Source organism: Corapipo altera, unplaced genomic scaffold (genome assembly GCF_003945725.1).
Source record: "Corapipo altera isolate COAL_440 unplaced genomic scaffold, ASM394572v1 2, whole genome shotgun sequence".
Classification (NCBI taxonomy): domain Eukaryota; kingdom Metazoa; phylum Chordata; class Aves; order Passeriformes; family Pipridae; genus Corapipo; species Corapipo altera.
In genome coordinates, this window is record NW_020884890.1 from 10,643,988 (window position 1) to 10,662,959 (window position 18,972).

At 36.6% G+C, this 18,972-nt stretch overlaps 1 protein-coding gene across 3 annotated transcripts in view; it reads right to left on the reverse strand.

The window, feature by feature from the left end:
* Positions 1 to 18,972, reverse strand: part of IBTK (inhibitor of Bruton tyrosine kinase) — a 55,848-nt gene that overhangs the window by 8,274 nt on the left and 28,602 nt on the right. For 2 of the 3 annotated variants that reach the window (XM_027644808.1, XM_027644807.1), the window contains exons 16-26: positions 18,332 to 18,428; positions 17,862 to 17,963; positions 16,826 to 16,943; positions 15,126 to 15,186; positions 14,284 to 14,411; positions 13,331 to 13,443; positions 12,553 to 12,701; positions 12,197 to 12,360; positions 10,718 to 10,810; positions 9,422 to 9,580; positions 2,965 to 3,117 (exon numbers count right to left, since the gene is read on the reverse strand). In XM_027644808.1, the coding sequence (XP_027500609.1) occupies positions 2,965 to 3,117; positions 9,422 to 9,580; positions 10,718 to 10,810; positions 12,197 to 12,360; positions 12,553 to 12,701; positions 13,331 to 13,443; positions 14,284 to 14,411; positions 15,126 to 15,186; positions 16,826 to 16,943; positions 17,862 to 17,963; positions 18,332 to 18,428 (1,337 nt within the window). The remainder of the gene's footprint in view (positions 1 to 2,964; positions 3,118 to 9,421; positions 9,581 to 10,717; positions 10,811 to 12,196; positions 12,361 to 12,552; positions 12,702 to 13,330; positions 13,444 to 14,283; positions 14,412 to 15,125; positions 15,187 to 16,825; positions 16,944 to 17,861; positions 17,964 to 18,331; positions 18,429 to 18,972) is intronic. The other variant, XM_027644809.1, reaches the window with a different exon arrangement.

Below are 18,972 nucleotides of genomic sequence, written 5' to 3' on the forward strand. Positions count from 1 at the left end.
AAAAAGGCTCAAAAATACAGAACTTGGAAACCTGGAAGTCCTGGAAATTAAAGACTGATGCAGACATATAAGTGGTTCTGCATGGTAACAAACTAGCCAAATATCATCAGTACTGAACCAACTGGATTAACTCAGTTGGCTGAACTTGCCATGATTCCTGCACAGCCACCAAAATGTCCCAGCACTCAGCACCCCAGTGTTTCTTTAGGATTTGTTCATTCGAAGCCAGGTCAGGTCCAGTGCCTCTCTGATCTAATAACTGCTCTCAGAAAAAGAACACAAAGCCTGGTCTCCTGCAGAACCTCTTGGGTTTTGCTGTACCATTTCAGTCATGTACTACTTATTAGCTCATTATTAGCCATGACAGAACTAGGTCATTCCCACACGAAGTCACAAATACTTGTTTCCACTAAGACTCTTCACTGCTCCCCGGAGTAAAAACAGTGAAGACAACTCAGGCTGCCACAACAAAGTTAAGTCACGCCAGGCCTGTGTTTTTAGCTTGGACTATGAGCTACACATGCACAGCTGCACAGCATAACTCCCAAGGTGAGGTGCCCCTGGAAACAATGCAGCCACATCCACACACCCTGGCTTTTGGGATGATCTGCGTCTGGACAAAATCCAGTCCACATCACCACAATAAATGACATGGCTTACATACAGAAAATTTCTGGGTTGCATAAATTTGAAGGTGGCATAGAAGAGTGTTTATGCAACCATCCAAAATCCACAGACATAAAACTGTCAGTTTAATTACCACACATTTTATCCAAAGAAAAAGTAAAAGCAGGAACATTAGTCATGCAAGTATCTTCAGTGTTCCATCAACAAATCTGACATCAACAGGTGAGGATTACTTATGCTCTACACGTGTGTAATTTCCTTCCCTTAAAAAGGAAGAGGTAAGGGTATGGATAATTAATCTTCACAGAAATAGCCCTTGAATGCCACAGGGAAAAATCAGAGCCTACTGTGACAGGAACTGTACAGTCAAAGACGAAAATTACCTCAAACTAGAAACTCAACTCATAAGTTTCAGATGGAGGAACGAGTCACTGAGGCTCTTTATACCTAACAGAGAGAAATAAGTGTCTTCAGACACAATTCAAAACCATCCTGAAATAGCTCTAGAAGTACCTTCTTTTCAAACTGATGATAGTCAAATTAGCCATCTACTAGGTTTCCACTGGTTTAATGTAACATTTTCAGACAGTTAACATATTAGACCTGGATTCAGCTCAAATAATCCACTTTGAGAGCATGCAGACTGCCCAGAGTGCACAGACTAGACAGAGCAATGTGAAAGGAAAAGAAATGACTTCATGAAGATTACAAAGCTGTTGTGACAAAGATATTAATAGCATCCAGGGCACCAGCCCTTGCCATCTCCTATATGATGAAAAGTTTTATTATTGTGCAAGGAACAAAATGAATACCTGGTTTTATGCGGATTTGTGTTTCATGTCCCTACATGTCCACTCACTACAGCAACTTCAGCTTTATCCCTCTGTTCCTGAAGAATGCGTACTCATCACACACACTCTCCAAATCTCTCCTACATCTCTGCTCAGACACCATCCCACACACAGTGTTCCTATATTTCTACCCTCGTTTTGTTCTTTATCTACCAATAAGACATGTACTACTTCTGTCCTAAGGAAACACCAGTTTTTATACAAGTTGAGCAACCAAAAGTGAGGTCCAGTAGAATACTCTTTTCCTTAAAGAGGAGTCACTTACTGGAGGAGAACAGAACAGGAGTTCATAAGAAAAACTAGTAGATAATGAGTGTCAGGGCTCTCTATGCACCAATGGGCTCTACAAACTCTCCTCCCTCAATGCAGCTGTGTGAACTTGAGTCAAGCTGCTGTGAGGAGAGCTGGGTTGTAAGGAAGAGTTGAAGGATTACAGAGGCTACTGCTCTTTACTCAGGAGCTGCATTTAAGCTCAGTCCCCCAGTCTTAGGTGTTCTTGAGCTATGCTGCAGCTATGCCCAAGCCCAGCCTTGCTGTTCCTGAGCACGACATGACTTGCAGGTTTGACCTCAACCCTACCTCATCACAATGGAATTCTGTGGTTCATCCTGGTTTCTGTCATGCAGTCTGCCCTGCTCACCTCACTCTGGCACATTGGGGCTCTGTGCTTGCCACGAAGGCCACCACTCAGCCAGTCCTGCTGTCACCTCGGCTTCTGCACCACTGTGGGTCAGCTGGCCTGCATTACTTCCAGATAGGAGGTGGGAAAATCTGAGATTTTCAGGCTCTCTGTCTTGTGAATATATCTGAAATGCCTAGCACTGAAAATTACTGATGACAGGGGGAAGAGACGCAAGTGAGTGGGCAGCTCAGAAGCACCTTAGCAGTACCTTAGAACTGTAGTCCTCCAGTAGTTATAATACACAGACATAACCAATGCATCAATATTTCTGTAATCCATGAAAAATTCCTCTTAAACAATTAAGTCAGTTTATAAGCAAACTTGTATTAGGAAATGCCAGAACTGTGTTTGAATAAACTGATTTTATCCAGTCAGTGGTTACACAGAAATACCCCCAAGCAAACGGTTTCATGCATGCCAATCTGAATGCCAATGAATACATAATTTCTACAGAAGTCAGAAAATATAGGATTATCATTTTATACATACATACACAAACACACACACATATTTTGTTTGGAGGCTGAAGTGTTTGTATATATATCTATATATACATATAGATATCCATCTATACAGACACAAACGCTTTGACCCTGAAACAAAGTATCAACAGTGGCATGAAACTGCTTCCTATTCAAAAGAGTATTCTATTCATAAATACTATTAATAGAATCATTAGAAGAATGTTTATGGGATTCTTTTTTCAAATTACAATTTTATTATTTCTTTTTTCAACAGAATCTAAACAAGGTCACTGTGATTCCTGTATAACGACTGATCAATTAGAAAAGACTACATTCTTACCTTAAGGCGTTTTGGACTAATGAATCCTCAGATCCTTTATATCCACATCTTCTGATACCAGTACCAGATGAACTATTCACACTCATACTTTTTTCTTCTTCCATTACAAGATCACGGAATGACTTGGGCAAGGCAGAATGTAACGAAGACGACCTTTTTAAAAACAAAAACCAAACAAAACCAATTCACTTTATATTTGCACTTTCCAAAACTCCATATTGTTCCATGATTCAGATATTAAAGAGAACCTTTTCACTTGCTAAAAATAAAAATATAATATTACTCAGTTTTTCTATTTCATCATTATCCTGATAGACCCCATTTGCTAAAATAAGTCATTTTGGGTCAAATAGGTAAAGAACAGGAAATAAATATCTGTGAGAACAGAACAAGTCAGTAGTTTTGAAATTTCATTAGAATTAAAAATAAAAAAATCAAACCAAAAACCCATCCCTCCTTCTATTCCCCCTAACACATCCTCTTAAAAATCAATTTTTTTTCCCACAGTACTAGTCTAACAGTACTAGTCCACAAAAAATATTTTCACAAACCACACGATGCCCTAGTACTGTTGATCTAATACTGGCAGTTTACCACCATGAAAGTCAAGTATAGCTGATCTTTTTTCCCCTGAGATATTGAATGAGTTACTCGTACCTTTTAGATGCTCTATAAATCACTTAATCCACAGTGAAGCTCAACTGATATCCATGATTTTCTTTAACTTGACTAAGCATAAGTTACTGAACTAGAGCCTGCATATTATCTTTCAAAAATAAACCATTATGAAAATATAGCAATTTAGCACCTTGGGTATTATGAACTCTTTCTGATCCCAAAGCCTTTTTGTTTACAGAATTCAAGGCAATTACCACCAGTCCTTACCTTACCCATCAAGGCTTTGGAATTAATTCTTCATACGTTTGCTTAAGATTTAACTTTATTAAGCATAGCAGTCCCATTCATTGTTAAATACACCAAATACATTCTGGAAGAACAGCTCTGCTCATTATCTACTCAAAGAAACAAAGGACTAATTATAAACACTACTGAAGTAAAACAAGCTCTTTATACAGTGCCAATTGTTTGTGCAGCTGCCATAAGAAGGGAAGCATCTGAAGTCAAAGACTTTCAAACTATATCTAGGTGGTATACAATTCAAGATAAGAAATACAAAGGAATTAAAACATTGCAACATTGTATCTGAAATCTTACAACAAAAGCACCTGAAAGCTATACATGATGCCTGATGTTAGACCACCCCGGCTTAAGTTTGGGTCTTTTTCTTTTTTCTTGGTTTTTCTTTTTCTTTAAGTTAAATATTGGATGAGCAGCTCAGAAGACATAGAAATCAGAATGGGAACCTCCAGATGCAGGGGCTCAGAGTCATTTTGCACATCCTCTATTCCTACCACCAGTTGGCACACAGAGGTCAAGGCAAGTGTTTGAACTTCCCCAAACCTATTATACCAAGTTGGCAGATGGTCCATATGATCTGCTTCCATAGAAGCTTCTTCTGCTACTAAGTAGCCTACCCATTTTCACGAAAATTCTGTACTGCAATCAGAAATGTATTGCAACAGAGAACAAACAAAAAAACCCAAACATCAAAACAATCTCCCCCCCAAAAAAAAATCAAAAAATCAATCCAGTTTGTTACCCAAAACAATTATTCTTGGCTTAAAATGGTTTGTCTTAAACTGGTACAAAACTTTTCTAACAGTAACAACTCTAAATTTCAGCCTGTCCTGTCTGATATATTGTCATTTCAATCTAATTAATTTATACTTTTTTTTTAAAAAGTGGAATATGACTAAGTTTCTCTAAGCTGCAACTGCAAAACATCAAAGCATGAAGTTACAAAACAGCTGTTGATGTTTCAGTATAAGCTGGAATACTGTCAAACTGACAACCTAGACAGTAAAATATACAACTGTTAATTCTCAAGAGAGATTTCAAATTTCTTTATGCCTCCAGTCTTGAAAAGCCACAGGTTCTCTTGATCTTAAAAAAGCCCCAAAACAAATAAGCAATACCCCCCCTCCCTCGATCGAAGTAGGTTTCGAGAACTAATAAAGTCAACATCTAGTTAACTTTAGAGATTCTTTCAAGGTATTTGATTTATTTTTTTTCCCTTCTAATTTTCACTTTTCTTCAAGGGAGGAAACATAGGTTCAGTTTCCACAAAAACTATGAAACTGGAGATTTCTTTTGGTGGAAAAGGTATTGTGTATGACAGACTCTGACTTTCAGTCAACCAAAAAAGAGCCAGAAGGTCCCACACCCTTCTGGCAACTGCACTCACTGCACATCCAAGATTATCTGATTTCACTGGAACACAAGTTCTATGGCTCTTACTATATTGCATGTGTGGAAAGCTCAATCTATTGACAAATGCACTCTCATAATCCACTGTGAATTTCCAGACTATAACTTTGCAAATATAATACTAGAGCAGATGAGTAACACTTATCATTCATACATACAAAAATACTTTGAGAAACTAGCAGAGGCAATCAAATAATTTACTGCTTCCCTAAAGCAGTTTAAAGTTTATTCCAGCAGCTAGAGCTAATTTTAAATATTCATCTAGCTCTCACTGTTCTTTGCTTGAATTCTTGAGCTACTGGCATTTTCCAGAAGAGCAGCCAGAGTAACACAGGAGAGGAACGTACGGAATCATGCATGGAGACCACATGAGCATTAGATTGGATTCCATCCTCCTGAAATATACCCTAGCCTTTCCACTTAAGATGTTTGTGTAACACAGTAGAGCCCAGTTCTTTTCAAAAACTCTTTAATCAGAACCTTAAGAGCACAATATATTTTTTGGACACAGTTATCTATGGGTATTCCAAAATCAGTCCATATTTGCTTTTTAAATGCAAGGAACAGTTTATAGGCAGTTGGTAGTTTAAAATTAAATAACACCGAATACGTAAAGAATTATCTGTCAGAGAGCAGATGGGCAGCATGAATAAGACAAACTATTCAGGCAGGACTGCCCTTCATTAACCAGGATGATCTGCTCCATGACCTTCCCTGAAGCTGAAGTCAGGTTGACAGGCCTGTAGTTTCCCACATTCTCCTTCCGAGAGTTCCTGTAGATGGGCGTCACATTGGCTAAACTCCAGTTGTCTGGGACCTCCCTGGTTAGTCAGGGCTGCTGGTAAATGATGGGAAGTGGCTCAGTGATCACCTCCATCAGCTCACTCAGCTGGATCTCATCCAGCCCCACGGACTTGAGCGTGTCTAAGTGGTGTAGCACGTCACTGACTATTTACCCTTGGATTACGAGGAGCTTCATTCTGCTCCCCCCATGTCCATCTTCCAGCTCAGGGGGCTGGACACCTGAAGAATGACTGGTCTTGCTACTAAAGACTGAGGTAAAGAAAGCATTAAGTATATCTCAGGTTTTTCTTCATCCTTTGTCACTGTGTTCCCATCCGCATCTGATAAAGGATAGAGATTCTCCTTTCCCCTCCTTTTATTTCTAGAAACAATTTTATTGTATTTATTTTTTAGAACTTTTATATTTCGTTGCCTTTATGCGTAACTACATTAGTAATAAGATTGAAAATGCAGATGGAGTATTATTATTTTAATATAATAAAGGATTGAATAACTCAGTATTCCCTGTGTTCATCAACATGTGATTCAATTGTCAGTTTCTCCAAGCACATTTTAAGCCTCAGAGCTATAACTGCCCTGTGACACCTCCATTAGCTAAGGCAAATAACCAGGGTGCTGCTTGATCTGCAGAATCACCTGTGTAAAGCAGGTAGCATGTTCTTCGGAGCACTTGAGAGGACCAGTTTTAAGGACTAAAATTCATCTGGCTCAATAGACTTCAGAAGATGAATCTTGCAAACCTTGTTCCTCCTACTGTGAAGGTCTTCAATTACTGTTCAGAGGTCAGGAAGAGTCTGAATCGTTAGGTGCAAAGCAACTCTCTCTTTCCTCTTAAGACAAAATTGTGGATTTTTACCAATATTATTTCAGAATAACTTTTGGGGACTGAGGGAGCAAATGAGACCCTAAATTTTAGTAGTAAGCATTCATGGATGAAAATAAATTGAGAAGACAGATATCTAAGTCTTGCTTGTATAAATCACAGAATCATAGAATGAACCGAGTTGGAAAAGACCTCTGAGACCATGAAGTCCAACTCTTGATCCAACACCGCTATGGTTACCAGACCATGGCACTAAGTGCCACATCCAGTCTCATCTTAAAATCCTCCAGGGATGGAGAATCCACCACTTCCCTGGGCAGCCCATTCCAATGCCTGATTACTCTCTCCATAAAAAAATTTCTTCCTAATATCCAACCCAAACTTCCCCTGGCAGAACTTAAGATCGTGCCCTCTTGTCCTACTGCTGGCTGCCTGGGAGAAATCAAAACACCCGAATTCAACCTTTTCTTAGAATCACTTGAAATACTGAGTGCAAGGTATTTTTAAAACCAGGTCATCTTAGGCAATTTATTTTTGTAAGTAGCTACTGTAGTAACATACCTCTATAGCTTGTAAGCTGGACACTAGAAAAACATAGATATAATTATTTTTTTTTAGTTATAATCAATCTATGACATACAGATGCCCAGAAAAGACTCCTCGTCCCTGTTTTCACTGGCTCTTGGAGGAATCCTTGTCATCACTACCAGAATCACCACTTGAAGGAAACATCATGCCACACTACCTTGAATTTTCCAAACAGCTGTCCATTTCAGATCAGACTGACATGATCCTTGACAGATCCTTTAAGATACTAAAGCCTTTTAACCATAAGGCTGAATGTACTGCATACTGTCCAGTAGACAAGCAAAGCTTGTTCTGGTGTCATAACCAGAATATCATTTTAGAATCACATTTTTTCCCATACATTACTGACTAATATATTGAACACCAATTCTACATTGCCGTTGTTGTTTTCCAGGATATTACTGTTATTACTATGGTCTTAAGATAATAGCATACCAACAGACCTCTGTGAAATCTCAAATAAATGTAAAGGCACTTAAATACCAAGGTGCTGATTGTATTAGCATCCACCCAAAATAGAGAAATGAGGTAAAAGAAACATGAAATGAAGCAGAGAAGCAAGCAGTTCTAGATATTGTCCTAAACCTTTTGACACAGAACGCCGTTCAAGAAGGGACTATCACCAAGAAGCAGCCTACCTTTTCATCAGCCAGTTAGCCATGTGACTTTTTTTTTCCTCTTCATACAATCATTAAATAGCTAACAAGTTACTTTCTGTTTCGAACTTGCAGGAGCATAGCAGAAAGGCAAAGATTCCAGCAGATGCTTACTACTGTTATTTCTGAAAGGAGCACCCAATTCATATAAGAGATCAAAGGAAAGAGAGCCAAAAGACACAAGAGGGAGATGACTGTGGAAACTAAACATACCCTTTAAAAGACAGAATGCTATTTTACTTTGAAATCCATCCAATACAAAACCCAAACTACTATAATAGCATTTAAAACAGCTAAATTGTATAAAAAAAGACTTTGTTTAAAATAGTGACTGTGGGGTGTATGCAGCTACCTTTGTTCCCACTGAGTTACAAAAAAGTAAGCTATAGAGAGAGGAGAATAACAGTTCTTCTAGGGTAACAGAAGTAACTTGCAATAAAAGTCTAGACCTTCTTGAACAGGGAAAACTGGAGAACTGCCCAACATTTACTTCAAGCTTAAGAGTGTGCAAATAGGTATTTATCCTGTAAGAATTAAACACATTAAATTTACATAACTTGCAACTTTTACATTTTGCATTTGTGCTTTTATCCAATACCAACAGTAAATATGAAGAACAAAGCATGAGTTGGGCTAGCACCTCAACAGTTATAAATCTCGGTCATTGAACAGATGATATACTATTTTTCTGTTCTTGATATTCTGTGATATTAACTTGAACACCTAAATTGTGTGCAATCAGCATTAAAAGTCACTTTAAACCCATTATGCATCCTTCCACCATAAAAATTTTTAGAAGCATCCAACACCCCCCCCAGCTCCAAGACTCCAGATAACTTTGTTATCTCTAATTTCAGTCGATTTTGCTCTGCTTCAAAGTCACTGCAGACCTTTCCCCCAGGAAGGGCTAGCATTTTTCTTTATGTTTTTGACAGAAAAAACACCATTTGTAATGTTGTTCAGTAACTCCTTCCTTCCTAAGTTTCAGAGCTTGTGCTCAGCCTTCATCTATGCTTTACTTGGATACCATCTGCAAATACCACATCATACACAGGAAAGCACCAGATGGGATGCAGTCTTCTGACTCATATAGAAATATTTCAAAGAACTGTTAAACTGTAACCACTGCATTTCTCTACCCACTTTGAATTTCTAGATTACTACCAAATGTAGACACAAACAGTTCAGTCTGCTTTTAAGAGGCTATTTCAATGTCAAAACCCTCCAAAGAGAAAGAATTGATAGATTTATAACATACCATGCATTCCCTAGTTTTGCAACTTTTGTAGGTGGGGGTGGTGTAGTTACTATAGTGGTAGGCTCCGTGCTGCTACTGATTGATCCATTATCTTTTGCTGCCAGGGCAATCATTTTCCTTTGCTTCTGAGAAAGTTTGGTTCCATGAGACATCATTCTGCTGTGAATGGATATTGCAAGGAGAGAAGATGTAAGATCAAGGTCCTTTGAGATGACTCACCTTTAATCCTGCAAATTAAACTGAGAAATACTTCTTTCCTGGACCAAAATACTTTGTTTAGAGTGCCAAGAGGCAAGGAAGGGAGGGCTCAGAAGGCTGGGAAGCAAAAGGAGGATCAATTAATATCAAGAGTGACAGAAAGAAAAGCATCATAAAACTATTCTTCACATAGATGTCTGTAAATGAAAACATGCAGAGTAGGAATCAAGTGTCCAAAAGAGATGGACTACCACTAGATGAAAACTACTATTTTCTAATTTTATGATTTTTTTAGAGACTGTTAAGCTTAGCTCCCTTAAACCAAAAATATTCATGGATTAAAAAAAGTATATAACAGCATATAGCCATTTTTTCTATTTGTAATAATTTTCTTTTCTAAGTTATTTGGATTCTTCAGTCTTGGCTGTTTTGTTTGCAGCTTCTGAATCTATTTAGCAAGCAACCCTTTACCAGGCTCCATTACTACTGTCCTAACTCTTTTATAAGAATGCCACACCTCAAAAGGTTCCAATAGTCATCTCCAGTTCTCTTCCATATGTTTCTAGTTAAAAAACACTAGGTTTAATACACTGCCTTGTAAAAAAAAAAGTACATTTATTTCCCTGTGTCTTTCAGGACACTTCTCCAAGCAAGAACTACCATTGCTTCTGTATGAGGAAGAACTGTCAATATCAAGATATGAGTGCTGGAGGAGGTCAGAGGATGAAAGACAAGAAACAAACTTATCAAATACAGTACTCATCCACAAGCAATTTCCAAAGTCCTAGGGAGAAGAATTAATTCTTTTTGGTTGGAAATAGAAAGGCTCAGCAGAGCAGATCACTTATTTAAGATACTAGTTTATTAGCTCTTTTGCAGTAGCTGACAAAACAAGACTAGAGTTAAAAAAAAAAAAAAAATTTTGCATGCCTACAGAAAAACAACATAATGAACTGAAGTAAACAAAGCTGTTCAAAACCAAATAGGACAGCTTTTGTCCTGCTTACTTTAAACTCTGAACTGCCTAAACCACTAAGTAAATTCATAATAACCCAGCCTATCACACTTTTTTTTTATAGATTTTGGTTTTTTACCAACCCTGAATTTGCCTTTGGCATGGTTCCACATTTCTGCATATTTTCCTCAATTTCCATGATGGTTCTCAGATCCATAGCAGGAGGGCTGGCAGGGCTAAATGAAAAATAAAAAGTTACCTTACAAGGCACTGATTTTACTTACATTCCACAGTTCCAACCTTCACTGAAATCCTCTAAATCATACATGAGATTGGTGACCAGTTGTATAATTTATGTCTGTTTCCTCAATTATGGCAAACCTCAAATAAAATGTTTCTGACAAAACTTTTATAAATATATACATATTTAAGAACACACTATAAAAATACTTTCAAGACTCATTATACTATGAAACAAAAAGATGTGAACTATGATTACTCTAAAAAAATTAGATACCTAAATCCAAGATACTTATTTAGTAGTAAAATGCTCATGCTAAGTAACAGAGAGGCACTGGTCACAGCTCTTTCATGAAGGCTGAATTTGATCTTTCTTTGAAGAACAGGATTAAAACTATTTCACATGATAAATAGAACAGTCTTCGCACTCAGAGGTCTGTACAAACATCAGTAACATTCTCAATCTTTAGGAATCAGTCTTTTTTTCATAAATGACCTCATTTTCAACTTCCAAAGAAATGAGCATGAGTTAAATCTAGACATTTTCAAGTTTTACATAAAACTATAAATTAAGACCCGTGTACTTCAAAGCATCCGTAAACCAAGATGTGTTACAACCAGACCTGAGGATGGGCTTTGAAATGAAATATAAGCAGCACTCCCTCCATCTCTCCCTACGTAAACCCAACTGCCACAGTCTAACTAGCAAATTAACCACTGGAAGGTCACTGCTCCTCCAAAGTATTTCAACAAAATACACTACAGAATGAACCCTTTAAACAATCTACACAGCAGCGCTGCCTGCTTTTCTCTTGACATCATGCCAGCGATATTAGAAAAAGTTAAGATATAGCACAAGAGAAACACATAAAGGCACAGTGACATTACAACAAAGTCTTATGGTTTTATTTGCTCCCATTCCATACAACCCTCTAGAAAATGATCACAAAGAACCCTAAGATAGAAGATGAGAGTCAAGCTTCTTCCAACTAGTCTGAAGATCAAAGAGTTGGTTGAGGGGTGTGTTTCCCTCTCTGCATAAAGTAGACACAGTGAGACAAACACAGATTCACCCTGCTCATGATACACTTCAGTTGCAACTTTAATTTCTACAGCTTTATCACCTGTATTAACAAAGCCCATCAGCCTCAAACCCACAAAGCCTGGGAAAAGTGCCAGAAATTAGCATTTTAGAAAAGTAGCACTGCTTTTTTCAAAGAATAATTAAAAAATGTACCACTTTTATTAAACTACCAAAATCTTGAGTTCACATGTCAAGTAACATATGATCATTTTGAAGAGCAGACAGCTTTTCAATCTGAAGAGAATATTATTAGCATTCACTACCAAGTGTAGAACAGTGATTGTAAGTGCTACTCCACCTGAAAGTGGTTGCTACCCAATTGGGAGAGCTTGCAGAGTTGTGTCTGGCACTGGGAATGGACTGTGGAACAGACTGTTTCAATGCTGATGCTCCCTTGTATGACTTCATCTCCTTATTAGCTTGAGAGGGTTTCATTCCCTGAGCACATGCTTTGTCTTTCATCTAAAAACCAGGCAGAAAATTGTTGAATAAATGCTACAAACACTAATTTTTATTTGCTTAATCAAACAAACAATAACTACTTAAAGTTATCTACTCCATTTTAAGTACAACAACTTTGCAGAAAGACTCCAAAATACAAACTCTGCCTTTGATGAACGAGATAAAAACAAACAAATATATTGTTAATCCAACCTCAGTCCTCTCTGGATGAAATCCTTTTGTGAAGTCAGGTGACTGCAAGTCTCTGGGACTACCCACTCCTGCATAACTACCTTCAGAGTCAGATGTTAAGAGTTCTGGAAGTGATTCTACAGAGTTAGTTTTATCCAGTTTTACTGAGCCTAGAAATAAGAAAATATAATAGAACTATTAAGTCATAAGAGCCAGACTAAACAATGCTTAAAAAACCCCAAAACTATTCACTCCATATGATGAATACAAAATAACCAAAAGTTTACCTAGTCCAAAATACTAAGTTGTAATAAGCTTAAGCAAATTTTAGACTACCTTAAATATTTTTCGCAGAATAATATTATCCCGGTTTTCTTCCTCTGTCTCACAATATAAAGTTTTATGAAGTAACATTGACACTTTTTCTTTGAAAATGAAGGTTTCTACCATCTTTTCAAAAAAAAGTGACTAATTTATCTTTTATATTCCAGAATAAAACAAACAACCCACAACACATTAGTAGAAATGTTCCACTTATTAAAACCACATGAGAAAGTGTCCATTATCTTTATTTGATAAAATATGTCCTTTTATCTGAACTTTGGGTACAAGCTTAAAATGACAAAAGTCCTCTCAAAAAAACCTTAATCGTAAGAATTCACTATTCACATTCAACTATGGTGTTCACTACAAAAGAAATAATCTTTCTAAGATTTCCTTCCTGAAGTACAGAAATTGCATTGCATATTATACTTTATGTTCTGGTTTTATACCTGAAAGGAATCTCTTTTCCACTGACCTGTAGAGGCTGGACTCTGAATAATATCTGAGAGATTATATCCTCCAGAGCTGTCAGACCGTTTTCGTGGCTTCTTTTTTGCCTTATTTTTTGCTCTTTTGAAAAGGGCTTCCCTATTAAAAACAAACAAACAAACAAAAACAAACAAAAAAAACCCCAAATGCGTTAAGCCACAGAAATTGAGGCTCAGAACTACCAGTGTCAATGTCAAGTTTTTCAGTCAGCAACAACCATTATACTTCAAGCAGTAGTACCTGGTCCCACCCGCTGGCAATAGCTGCTTGTTCCTGCTCTGTTTATGCACTGGTACAACTATTTCATAAATGATTTGAGGAGACAAAAAGAATCCAGGAGGAAAAGAAAAAATTCTTTTCAATCTAGATCTAGTCTCCGGACTATTACACTGCACAAAGACTTCTGATGAGACAGTGGAAGATACAGCTGCTGCACAGACTGGCACTGCCACCTAGGTCAGATTAAACCTGCTACACAGCACAGCAATGGACATAAAGCAAATGACATACAAGTCTCCACTTTCTTCTCTCTTGATTTCTCCTAAATTAGTGAAGTTCAATAAACTCCACAGTTGGTCTCATTTTTCCCCAACACAAACATTCCCATCATAATAATACGAACTTTACAATAAAGCAGGTATAGGGCCATGCTACCTAAATGTCACGTGTTCCTGTATATGCTATTAGGAAGAGTGGAATAAAACAAAAGGCATCTTTCATTTTAGAAAAACTACTAGAAATTCAGTTATATGAATCACAGCTACAGTACCCTACTTCAGAAAGTTTCTTTAAGAAGCTTTTTGTGGAACAACTGTACAGCTACTTATTATTTCTTAATATTTCAGTTCTGAATCTAAAGGGAGTCAGGCACCATGAAAATGAGGATTTAATTCACACAGTTCATCTAGTTAAAAATATTGATGAAAAACAGATACTTACTGAGAATTTTGTTCTGTGTTCATTTCTTCCCTTAAAAAGACAAAATTCTCTCCATCTTCAGGCTCAATAGAACTTATATCAGGCCCATCTGGATATGGGGTAATTACTCTCCTGACCATAGCTGGAATCTATAGTTGTAAAAGCCATTACATTAAGTTTCTCTTAAGTTGTATGCTAGCAAATATATGATCTCTTGTAAAAGGACCAAAACTGACTGTAATTTAAAACACTTTCACAGATCAAGTAATTAATTATTTAACAAGCTTATAAAGTTAAGTTACGTCTTTAAGCAAAACAGGAGAACTATTTTGACAGACTCAAAATGTCTGTTTCATCTGTCTATAACTCCTGACAGAATATGCTTCAAGATTTTGCAAACATTTATCTTCTACAATTAAAAAATACTGGATTATAATGTGTCTTGGTTTTCACCTTTGCATTAAAGCTCAACTTTCACATTATTCTTCTTACTGATTTTAAGATCTACAGAATTTTCACTGGAGATATATCATTTTCTTTCTTCTCCTTTCTTCCAAGTAGCAGATGCTCTTTTCCACAGGTTTTGCTTACACTTTTTCATGCAACAGTTGTTAATTACAGAACATTAATACATTTAATGTGTATAATTCATTAATTCTAAAGACACGATACTGTTGCAGCAGTAGCTAGTGAATAATGAAATATGAGGTCCTTAAGAGTGATAATTGCAGCAGCCAATCTCATCTTTTGAGTCAGATGTTTCACATTTAGCCTGTCATCTACAGACCCTGCAGGTATGTATTTATTACTCACCTATTCTCATTTTAAACCTAATCAGTTTACACTCAAGTTGTACAACTTACCATTTTCCTGTAATAAACAGAAAGATCCTTCACAACATCATCACTTAAGACGTCCAGAGTCCTAAAGAAAAAAAAAATTATCTAAGCAGTTTATTAAAAGAAAAAAAAATCATAGTAATGAAAAATTCAAATTAACATTTTGGATGAATCTCACCTACAGGCATTACCCTCTATTCATGGTGGTCAGAGTCAGAAGGAAGAAATTGAACAGAGAATATAAACTAATCAATGCCTTTGCTGTAAGGCAGGATTAAACACACAACCTTTCCACTTGTATTTAAGGTCAGAGCCAATACAGACCTACATGGTTAAGTAACCATCAACTTTCTCTATTTCCGCATATTTTCAAGTTTTCCTGACATGTATCTAAATACTCCAAGTCTATGTAAATTCTCCTATAAAACTCAACCCAACATCCCTACACATTTATGCCAAAAAATAATTCTATAGCAACAAACTGGACTCAACAGAACTGTCTTGTCCATGTGAACAGTTCTCCTTGCACGAAGCTGTCAGGACTAAGTTCTACCTGTCTTAGGTATCAAATTAAAAGTTTTTCTACCCAGTACTAACATTTTCAGATTTTCACTAAAATACAGATGCAGTCTTAATCATAGTCAGAATGCTGCATGTTCTTCAGGCTTAAGGTGAAAAAAATCTGAATTCAGAGTAATATTTAAAGCAATTTTATTACATTTTTCTCTCCAAAATCAAAGGTTAAAATGTTTATACTTTATACAGATGTGACAAGGAAAATGGCTAATATGAATAAACTCCTGTGATGCAAGTGGAGCACCTATGTGACATGGCAAGGAAGTGCTGGCATTCTGAACTGTTTCAGATCTCTAAAAATTTCTTTAGATGAAAAGTCTAACAAAAAGGACAGTGAGGACTAACAATAGAGATGGATTTTTTTCTTTGGCTGGGTTTTTTTGGTGGTTTTTTTCCAGTTTTTGCTAGAAAAGAAGTTCAATCAGTGCTGATCAGATTTGCTCTGAAAAGATGGTATGTACTTAGGAAGCAACCTGAAGACCTGTCCAAGAGAAGGAAGGCCAGAGCACACCTTCAACTTCTTAGAACTTTAGAAGAATCACTGTGGAAAGCAAGGATAATAAATTAATTTGTTCAGCTCTCACTGCAGACAGTTAAAGCAAAAAGACTACCAAATGGCAGGCCCATCCTCTTTGGAAAATGCAGCAGCTATATAATAAACCTACTTAAAATAAATTAAATATGTATAGTAACAATCATGTTTAAAAAATCCCCAAATAATCCTAAAACAAAGCAAACCAAATAAACCACACAACTCCCTTCCCCCCAAAAAACCAACCCCCAAACAGAGAACAAAAAAAAAACCCCACAGTAGTTTTATGCATCTTCAAAAACACTTCTAAAAACCCAAAAATGACTATGCATAATGTCAAAGCCCACTGAATTCAAGACAGGTTTTTCCACTTAATTCAGGCTCTTCATGGCAGACAGGAACATATGGTTTTGTACTATAGAACTGGTACAGTATGTACAGATATTTAACTAGTTTTTCTCTCCCTCTCTGGCAAAAATGAGCCTACCTTTAAACTAGCAGCATTCAGTTGCGTTTTAACATTTAACTGCTTGTATTAGTTCTTCCAATCCTTTTGCCTTTTTGAGATGTTTAAATTCAACAGCTAATATATGAACACAAAGGCATTCCTACTAACCTTGCTTCAAGCAAAGCTGCCATATTGAGTCCTATGAACTGCAAGCAGGACAATTTTAGCTGTTCAGCATTATACATGGCTGAGAACTCCAACAGCTCAGCAGCATTCTTTAAAGTAACTGCAGAGAAGAAACAACAAACTAAATTAGATAATCTGCTGCACTATCAAGCAGCAGTTTTTAAGACTTATTGTACAGCAGGATCTAGTAATTGAAACATATTATATACTTCTCCATTCCTAGAAAAAATGGTAATGCTCAAAATGGCCATAAACTATAGCAAGCCCCATGTAACTTTGCAGCAGTTTGAATGCAATGGCTAATTCACAGAAACAGGAAGTCCTACCTGCAAACAGAGCAGTTTCAACAGCAGTCCAAAATAAAGGGGGAAAAGCAAGCTAAAAATAGCAAGTTTCATATATAGCATAAATAGTTCTTAAAATTCCAAATGTTCTAATTTAGTAGGGACAAAGAAAACATAAGGGGTGGTAAGGGGGAGAGAGAAAGGTAGGGATCGGGGCCAGGAGAGAGGAGTAAAATGAAAGTCAGTAAGAAAGCCAAGCAAAAATATAAAGTTATGCAACAACACAGTGTTTTCTAGAAGAAACAGGTCTTCATAGACATATAAAAACAGCACTGTATCAAACAAACAACAGAAGAACTAGTAGAACTAAATACAAGGATGGAAACAGAAACATATAACTAATTTTGTTGTATTTTAAAGAGAAGAAATTTGAATTCAATGAAATAAGGGGGCTTGGGGAGGCGGTTAGCTTTTTGCTTTTTTTTTTTTTGCTTTTTTTTTTCCTTTTATTAAAGAGCATGAGATGAAGACAGTGATGCATAAGGAATGAAAGATTATGCTAACCGAGAACATTGCTCAGACTAAAGATACAACTGTTAGCTGTGCAATGAACAGCAAAACATAATCAGTGCAAAGGAATATAAGCAAATAATTCTGTGCTGAAAAAGGCAAGAACCTCTAAAAACCCTATTTTTTATTCTCTAACCCTTCATAACACAAGCGAAAGAACTCACGTTTTTCTGCAATGGCTACTTCACAGATTTCTTTGAGTCTGGATATAAGAAGTTGGTCTGCTACCACCAGAACGTTACACATGAATTCCACGTTTTGAGAATCTGGAAAACAAAGCATCATGTAAATGCTGTGGGCAAATCAAAAGCAATTATCACACATACAGCTTCAATGAGATTTTACCAAGGGACAAATATAATGGCTTTGCAAATTTCCGTGGGATTTTCACAGCACAAGGAATAGCTTAGAAGAGCACCAACAGTCAACTTTTTTAAGCAATAGGAGGGAAAAGGAAAATTGCAAAAGAAAAGAGACCTAGGGTACAGCTATCACCTCACACTCTTAAGCAGAAGGCATAAAAATTGGGATTTTTTTTTACATATAACTTCAGCACAAGCACGTTAAGTACTGAATTTCTATTCTAAAAATACAAAAATTGCAACAGTTGCAGTTGAAAATATGTTAATTGCACCTTTTATGGCAAGAGCTTCATCTGTATACAGGTAATCCACAATTATCTGTAGTATGTCAGAATGGATTGGCATTTCCAGAGCTGAACAACAGGTAGCCTAAAAGTATTTAAAAAAAAAAAAAAAAAGAAAAGAAAAAAAAAGAGTAAGAGAAGCTGAGCACTTGGAATAAAATACAACATTAAGACAGCAACTATATTTAGCAAATGACTCAGACTGAGGGTCATATTTTCAAAGTTAAACAATGATTTAAGCATTTGTACAAAATCTGTTCAAGTTCTTCAATTAAGAATTGACTGTAGTAGAGCAATTAAAATCTGCCCAAACTTCTGAATAAATATACACGAAACAATTCAGTGTTTCCTCACTTTGATCATCTTATCTTACAACCCTCTCTGATTATATTACTTTAACCACAATTGTCTAAAAGTAGAACTACAGGAATCCCCTATGCAACTACTGAACTGTTTTCCTTTCAAGGTCAAAAGATCTAGTGAAATCACAAGTTCCCAAGGAAAAAACGAAATTAAAATAGTCATTACTGTTAATCCCTCTGAAAACAAGGTCCTCATCAAACCCTCCATTTGAAGGGCCATCCTAACCATTAAAGTTTTTGTATGAGCAAACATTAGCCAGTAAATCA